The sequence below is a fragment of the Nipponia nippon genome, unplaced genomic scaffold, assembly GCF_047370975.1.
Source record: "Nipponia nippon isolate SJK-2023a ecotype South Korea unplaced genomic scaffold, ASM4737097v1 scaffold_5, whole genome shotgun sequence".
Lineage (NCBI taxonomy): Eukaryota > Metazoa > Chordata > Aves > Pelecaniformes > Threskiornithidae > Nipponia > Nipponia nippon.
Window position 1 is genome coordinate 75,117,337 of NW_028262369.1, and position 8,869 is coordinate 75,126,205.

Genomic DNA, 8,869 nt, shown 5'->3' on the forward strand with positions numbered 1-8,869 from the left:
TTGCCATGGCAGCGAGGGGCCCGGCTTCCGCTTCCGCGGCGGCGGGGCCGTTGCCGTGGCAGCGGCGATGGAGGCCGCGCCGGTGCCCGACGGGCAGTACACGGCCGTCGTCTACGGGCTGATCGGCGGCGGGCGGTGCGGGGAGGCGGTGTCGCTGCTGAGCCGCGAGCTGCAGAAGAGCTGCCGCTCCCGGGGCGGCCTCTCCCTGCTGGGCTACTGCCACTACCAGCTGCAGGACTTCGCGGCGGCGGCCGAGTGCTACGAGCAGCTGGTGGCGCTGCACCCCGAGCTGGACGCGTACCGCCTCTACCAGGCGCAGGCCCTCTACAAGGCCGGGCTCTACGCCGAGGCCCTGCGGGCCGCCAGCCCGCTGCTGGACCTCCCCGCCTACCAGGGCCGGGCCCTGCGCCTGCAGGCGGCTGTCCACTATGCCCAGGGCGACCTCCCGGCGGCCAAGAGCCTGGTGGAGGAGGCGCTCGCCGCCGCTGCGGACGGCGGGCCCGGAGCAGCCGAGGACCCCTCGGAGCGGGCTGACGCCGAGACCATCCTGGGCTGCCTGCTGTACCGGCAGGGGCGGCACGAAGAGGCCAGCGGCAAGTTTGCCGGCGCCATGCAAGTGCTGGGTTACTGCCCTGAGCTGTCCTACAACATGGCGCTGTGCTGCTACGCGGCCAAGCAGTATGCCCCTGCCCTCAAACACATCTCTGATATCATAGAGCGCGGCATCCACCAGCACCCAGAGCTCAGCGTGGGCATGACCACTGAGGGCATCGACGTCCGCAGCGTAGGCAACACCCTGCTCCTGCACCGCACGGCCCTGGTGGAGGCCTTCAACCTCAAGGCCGCCATTGAGTACCAGCTGCGCAACCTGAAAGCAGCCCAGGAGGCGCTCACAGATATGCCGCCGAGGGCTGAAGAGGAGTTGGATCCAGTCACGCTGCACAACCAAGCACTAATGAACATGGACAGCCAGCCCACGGAAGGGTTTGAGAAATTGCAGTTTCTTCTGCTGCAGAACCCCTGTCCGCCAGAAACTTTTGGAAACTTGCTACTCCTCTATTGCAAGCATCAGTACTACGACCTGGCAGCTGATGTGCTGGCAGAGAACGCCCATCTGACCTACAAACTGCTCACACCTTACTTGTACAACTTCTTGGATGCCATTATCACATGTCAGACTGCCCCTGAGGAGGCGTTCCACAAGCTAGATGATTCAGCAGGGACACTGACTGAGCAGCTGAGAAAGCTCACAAAGCAGGTACAGGAAGCTAGGCAAAATTGGGATGATGAAGCTGTGAAAAAGGCGGTTAATGAGTATGATGAGACTCTGGATAAATATGTACCTGTCTTGATGGCTCAGGCAAAGATCTACTGGGACATGAAGAACTACACAATGGTAGAGAAGATTTTCCGCAAGTCAGTGGAGTTCTGTAACGAACATGAGGTGTGGAAGCTCAATGTGGCTCACGTGCTCTTCATGCAAGAGAACAAGTATAAAGAGGCTATTAGCTTCTATGAGCCAATAGTTAAAAAGCACTACGACAACATTCTCCATGTCAGTGCCATTGTGTTAGCTAACCTCTGCGTTTCCTACATCCTGACAAGCCAGAACGAAGACGCAGAGGAACTGATGAGGAAGATCGAGAAGGGAGAAGAGCAGTTGTCCTATAACAATCCTGATCAAAATATCTACCATCTTTGCATTGTCAATCTAGTCATTGGTACCCTCTACTGTGTGAAGGGAAACTACGACTTTGGTATTTCAAGGGTCATTAAAAGCCTGGAGCCATACAACAAAAAACTGAGCACTGATACATGGTATTACGCCAAACGGTGTTTCCTGTCCTTGCTGGAGAACATGTCCAAGCACATGATCATGCTACGTGACAGTGTTATTCAAGAGTGCATTCAGTTTCTGAAGCAATGTGAGCTGTATGGAAGAAACATCCCAGCTGTCATTGAGCAACCCCTTGAAGAGAAGAGGATGCACAGTGGGAAAAATACAGTTACCTACGAAGCCAGGCTTTTGAGGGCACTGATGTATAAGATCATTGGGTGGACTGGGTAAATGGTGTTCTCGTACAGTGGAAATGACAACTTTGTGTCTGTTCTTTTTTTACCTGGTGGTCCAGGGTGGTATGGGTTTTTCTCGATTGCTTACCTTTAAAGATTTTGTCCTGTATTTTAACAACATGCAGTGGAAAGCAGAATATTTGCATGAAATTAACATGCACCAAATAACTAGGGGCATTCTCAGTAATCCGTCATGTTAAATACACCTTAAGATGTGTTGCCCAAGAACGTCATTACAGAAATATCATAGAGTTTTTCACCTATAAAATATTTTATCCTTCTGAAATTTTGACCAAGTTTCTTTTCATTGGTTGACAGTTGAAAATAATTTGTTTTCCATCTCTTCTAGCACAGAAATTGAAGAAATAGCTGTTCTAATTCTCTGATTTGTTCCTGTGTGTGAAATGTTTCTTTCTTCTGCTTTTTCCAAGGTATTTTTAATATGTTACAGACCATGTTGATAGTATATTTGAACACAAAAAATGGCTTTATAATAAAAAACCAGCCCTACAAACATTAACAATGCCTTTTGCTAACTCAGGTATAACGCACGAGTATTCTGGCAAACTGTGTACCTAATATAGGGACCAGGAACACATGCCAAGAAGGATACATTAGGATGGCACCTCAGTTTAGGTCTACCCTTGCAGTAAAGCTCGTTATGACTGGACATAGCTGGCTTCAGAGCCAGTGCCCAGTGCTGCCCCTCGGCTTCTGCGACCCCCACAGCCCCTGCGCCTGCGCCGTCCGAGCAGCGGCTGCTGCCCTGCAGACCTGTTTGGCAGCGAGCGCCTACTTAATAACGCAGTCCTCCATTTGCAGCCCGGCCTGCCCCTTTAATCCAAATACCATTCTTAGACTATACCAGTCTCTGGTGAGAGACTCTGTGAATGTGAAATTATATTAATTTCCATATTTCTCAAAAAGCATGTAACTTCCATTTCATGCAAAACTTCCAACTTCAACCCTTAGATGAAAGAAATCCGCTTCTCAATTTTCTCCTTGTGCTACTGTTCCTGCATCTCTTAGCACCTCTCTGAAACCCTGTTTATTTGCTTAATTCCTTTACTTAGCATCTCCATCACACTGGCATCAGACAGTGTATTTTCTCAATAGTCTTTCCATACCTTTTCAACCATATTACGTGTTCCACAGTGAAGTGAGACCAAAATACCTCTCAGTGTTTTTACGCGGCCTGGTTCTGTGCCCCGTGGCTGCTCTCCTTTTTGTGTACTCTGTCTTCTGAAGCCATGTGTGACCTGAAGTTTTTTAAATAAGGATCAAAGGTCCGCGGCTTTAACTCATTTGCTTACCTTTGATACTGGCTCCGTGAAGAGCTGTCACAGGGGAATTTGGCATCAGGCTGCATGTCCCTCAAAATCCAGTTTCTATGCTGTGGTTTACCTGGAAAGAAAGAGGACAGCATTTTTGAAAGCTGCTCTGTTATAAAGCAATAGAATACTTAGTCCTTAATCCTTCCAGATTGCAACCATTTCAACATACAGAAAGTCAACTCTGCTTATCTGCTGGGCAAGAAACCTGTCAGGAGCTTATCCTCTGTAGCTAAAGGAAATGACTGTGGGTTAGGTAATGTTACAGTTTACTCAAAACTTCCTATAACAGTAAAGTAAAATCAAGTTTAACAGTGTCAAGAATGGGAAAACGTTCTAGACAGGCTAGAGAGCAGGCAGGAGATGTAGCAAGGTGTCCTAGAAAGGCCTCCATAGCTCATTACTAGTCCATAAAGCCCCTGATTACGGTGATATTAAATATTTCCCACAAGTGCTTCCCCATGAGGAGGAGAACCGTGATTTCAAATCTTGTTCCTCTCCATGAAGCACAGCAGCAGGCTGTAAAGTATGTTTCTAATTTACAGTGGAATTGTATTATATATTATGCAGCATAAACAGCATGACCTTTAAAAAAAAAGTTTTTAAAAGTCACACCACATAATGGCGTCTGAAGTGCAGTAATGGGCAATGACTTAGGGAACATCAGCCCTTTATTTAATATTCATTGTGCAGATTCTGTAAAAGTCAGTGGACATTTAAAAAAAATTCACTTTGCAAATTTGCGCCTGTGCAAATGTTGAATGCCCTCTAATAGAGAGCAATTTAGAGACCTTTCCATGGCTGACCGTTCGGTGATGTTCACATGCTCTAGCGGTTTCCGTACAACCGGTGCGTGACTTCCATTAGGGCTGCAGCCAGGATTAGCCGCACTAAGCGCTTCATCTCTTTCTCGCCTTCCGGGGCCACGCAGGGGTCCACCGCCAATAAGCGGAGGTGACGGGGTCGGCCAGCTCTGGTACGTGCTCACAGATACTGGCAGCCCACGAGGAAGGCACAGGGCCCTCGGCCGCAGGGTGGGAAGGGAGAACAGCCACGCTCCCCACAAAAGAAAAATCCCCATAAATGGACATGGAGTTGTGCAAGATGTGGCTGTTTTAGAAAATACGGCTAGAGGGCAGTCAGCGTGTCTGGAATTTGCTTCATCCCGTTGCAACAGATCAGACATACGAAAGAAAAAACGTCGGAAAACCCCAGGGAAAATGTCAATAGCAGCATTTTCCCTGTACTTCCCTTTTCCTTCTCTGTTTCTATCTGCTTTTCCTCCCAGAGCACACTGACAGATAACGCAAGGTTTCTGAGCAGGTTGGGTGATGCTGAAGGCCGTGACCCCGATGTGGAGAGGCCTCTGCTGCTGAAAGGAGAGGGGGAAACGGCAGAGCTGAGGCACAACAGGAGGAGACCTGGGACAGGCGCTTCCTCCTCTGCTGCATCCATGGATGCCTCTGCGTGGGGTCTCCTCCCCGTCCCAGCAGTATTTTCCACCCTGTCCACCACAGCCTCTTCCTCAGCAACAGCCCCCCAAAGCCCCAGCCCCGTTTTGTCCTAGAGAGCTGCCTGCCCCTCCTGTGCCCAGAGGAATCGGGCCCCGGGCTGGCGCGGCTGTCATCTCTTGCAGCGTGTGTCGTTGCCTCCAGTGGCAAGCAGGCATTTATAGCATCTCCAACTGCAAAGCACTTTGGCCATGAAAAATATATAAATGTTACAACCAGTTTTATTACCATCTTTATACCGCATTTAATGTTATCACTATGTGACTTACACACAAAATACATTTTTAAAGGAAAGCACATACATTTTTATTTGGAGAAAAGGGAGGACACCAAATAATGGTTTATGCTCCTTAGAAATATAGTAATATCCACCTAAATTAACACCCTAAGCCAGCACAGTTCTTTTGTCCACAACCAAAAATCACTGTTTTCATTTAAAAGAATGCAAACAGAAAACACTACCACAAAACAGCTGACCATATTCCTGGGGAGCTGTGGAGGGCACACAGCTGCAGACAAGCACGGATTCCTAAGCAAGAGCCTCTGCTTTTTTTGGTGGGAGCAAGGAGAAAGAAACCCTCTGTCACTGCATCAGTGTCCGAAAGACGAGCAGCACAAGGTGCCTCCCACGCACACCACCGCCGTACCGAGGCCAGTCTCCAGGATTTTATTTGAACTAATAGCCTCTTTTGCACCTTGTCCTTACAGTGCATCTTGTGAGATGTTCTCGTCCTCAAACCTTACAAGGGCTTGCCACCCGTGTTGCAGGTGACAAGCTGTATCGTACTGCAGTGGGCAGATCTTTTTTCCCAATTGCCCTCACGGTAATTACAGTGCACGTTGCACGAGCAAAGGCCTTGAACTACCGTTCTGCCAGCAGCCTGCGTGCGCTGGCAGGTGGAGCAGGGGAGACATGCGGGGCCTGAGAGGTGATCTACTTCATGCCCCACCTTGAATCCCCTTGCTGCTCAGCTCTCTGTAGTTAATCAAATGTCTGCTGACACCACCAGCAGAGCAGAGGTGGTGGATGCCAGGGACACTTGTGATCAGCTCCGCAGTCAGAACCGATCAAAAAATTTCAGTAACCAAGGGGCGGCTGACTTCATGGTAAGACAGATATAAAAGATGAGACAAACGAGTCTTCTTGTCGTACAGTTCTGGGAGGAGCATGATTAGAGTCTTCCTTGGGGAAGTTGGGGGAGTTTCTATGGGTAAGCAAGCCCCATTAGAAAATGGACAAGGAGAGGAATGTTATTTCTCTAAAAACGGTGAAGTTACGTACACAATAATAAAAGCTGACTTGGGCAGCCCGTTCCACAATATCGTACTTACAACGTCCTATTTTAGATGTTTGAGTTCAAAACTTCCACACATCCACATTGGCTTCAGCCTCCAGCAAAGGCAGCAGAGTCTGGCCCTGACTGATGGTTAGCAGATTGGGGACACTGATGTGATAATGCGTCTGTGTGGGCTGAAAGATAAGCACGAAAAGATCCATCTTCTCCCCCCCCCCCCCCCAGGCTTCCTTTCTTTATCTCCCTTTGTCCTTTCAGCAAATAAAACCTTCTCTAAATTTTGGGCCTCTGCTAAATCCTGCTGCCTGCTTAAGGAACGAGTATGCCTGGGGCAATGCACATCTTCTTCACATCGTGATGTGTAGTTCATACAGAAAAAAAGATAAACACATGCGTACCATCTGGTTTACCAAGAACTAGTCCACAAAATGAATTTCCTGCAAAAACATGTTTTAGCACGAAGAGCTGAGAGAGGACGGTAAAACACCACCTTCTTTCACAAGCACAGCAAAGGGGCGTCTCTAGGCTTTCCTTGCACATCCACCACATTTAAATGGCAGCCTCCAGTGCCTGCTGAAGCTCTAATGCACCGAGCCAGGGCACGCAGCGCTGATGCTCACGTGGTGCGCGCCTTTGTCAGTGCCTGCACGAGGTGCCACGTCAGCTTTCGCCAGCCGTGGGCTGGCCTTTCTGAGCAGGCACGCTTGGCTTTGTCGCTCTGCGCTGGTGTGGGGGCATGGACGATGAAAGCCAGTCAGCAATGAACCTGGCTGGTGTCCTAGGGGGTGGGAGGGAGGATTTACACAAGTGTGGAAATGGTGAAAAGCGAGTTAGTGTTAACATCCTCCCAGCTTCAGTCCATTTGCTGCTAATCAGTAATATAGGGACATCCAAGCGTGCACACAGTCTGGGAGACACTGCAGAGAAATACTGAGACATAACTGATAGAACAAACAGCTGTTTTGCAGTCCTCTGCACCTCATTTGGACAGTGCGACCTACCCACGACTCACGAAGAAACATTTTCTAAATAAAGTAAAAGAGGCTTTCAGTCCCGACAAACTTTTAGGCTTTACTTTCAGCAAAACAACTCTTTTTTGGCTGACGCTTTTCCATTAAGTAGAAAATTTGAGACATTTGGACTCATTTTCCAAAGAACCTCTTGATTAGCATCATTTTCCTAGACCTTGCCTGAATTCAAACTAATAAAGCCCGCTCATACAGCAGACCTTGCCAAATCCAACAACTTCAGTCCAGAATGTTTCTATTTTGGGGGTTCTTCCCCTAAATTCAGTATAGTTTATAGTCCAAACTGAAGCCCAGAAGAGCCAATAAAAAAGTTCCCATTGACTTCAATGAGCTTTAAATTGGCACCTTAGAAAATATCCATTTTCACAGACTGCTATTTCAAGCAATCCAAGAGCAGCTTCTCGAAAGTACTGAAGTGCTGCAACCCCAGTCAAATTCAGCAACAAAAAACCTTGTTTCCACTCACTTAAAATGCTGCTTAGAAAACAGCTAACCCCATGTTTCCCGTGGTGCAACCGCTGCACGTTAGGAAAACATCGCCGTTGCACAACACGAGGTAAAAGTCGGCAGGGGATCCTGATCCTCCACCTGGACCCAGTCGGGCACAGCCTTCGCTGGCAGCCCACGCAGCCCACCGTGGCTCTGAGCACAGGGCTGAGGACTCCCGTCCGCATAGCGTAGGGGGTTACCCCTACAGCACAGCCCCAGCCCTGGGAGGCACCCGCATCCCGATGGCCACCCCACCGGGAACTGCTTGGAGAGGGTAACTGAAAACACGAGCACCAGATTTTCTTGTGGAACACGGGAATGTTCACTTTTAAGCTTCCTGGGGTGAATTTACACACTGGCTCTGAACGGTCTGAGCTTCTCTGTGGCGCTTTTGTCCTCTGCTGCACACAGTCATCCCCTTCTCTGAATTCCTGCTGCTTACCTTCTCCTTCCCCCCAACTCTGCCTCTAGGACCCTTGCCATCCTGTGTCACAAGCAGGGAACAGGTTGACTAACAGCTTTTTATGAGTCGGTTTTATTTTATAGCCCTCTTTCCCGTGGGAGAGGGCGGAAGGAATTGGCTAACACTCAGATCCTGTTGGGCTGAACTCTTTTCTAACAGCCGTCTTCCAAAATAAAATTAACACAGCTCAGATTTTTCTAGACTGCATTTCTCCGGTGCCTCACAGAGCTCTTTGTGTCCTCCTCCACTGATTCACAGCCGCCCAAACAGCCGGCAAACAGAAACGCAAGAGCTCTGACATGGCGTATCTGATTTTCTTGCTCTGTCAATAGTATTTATCACTGCAGCTCCCATGCGGAGCGGGAGGGTCTGCTTCTCCATCACAGCTGAGGGACAGGGGTTTCAGAGCGCACATAAATCCTTCGCGCTTCCCCTGCAGAGCAGGTCAACGCACATCACATTTTTAAAACAAAAAAAAGCCACGTCTTCCGATGGCTGTCATCCGACCGCTACTTCAGCCATCTCGATAGCCCAGAGATAGCCGCCGCACTAATATAACCCACGCAACTGTCCGTAGGTGCGAGGCAGGTGTGGAGACAGCTCCATTAGGAAATCCCGCCTGATTTATCAGAGCGGCATTACTCTTCCCCTGGCAGCACATGCCTTTGTGTCACCTTCA

General features: G+C 49.2%; 1 protein-coding gene across 1 annotated transcript; it reads left to right on the forward strand.

Moving 5' to 3' along the window:
• IFT70B (intraflagellar transport 70B) lies at positions 1–2,578 on the forward strand. The gene has a single exon (XM_009462334.2). It carries the CDS (start codon positions 68–70, stop codon positions 2,066–2,068), a length of 2,001 nt encoding a protein of 666 aa, XP_009460609.2. The 5' UTR covers positions 1–67; the 3' UTR covers positions 2,069–2,578.
• The last annotated feature ends 6,291 nt before the right edge of the window (positions 2,579–8,869 follow it).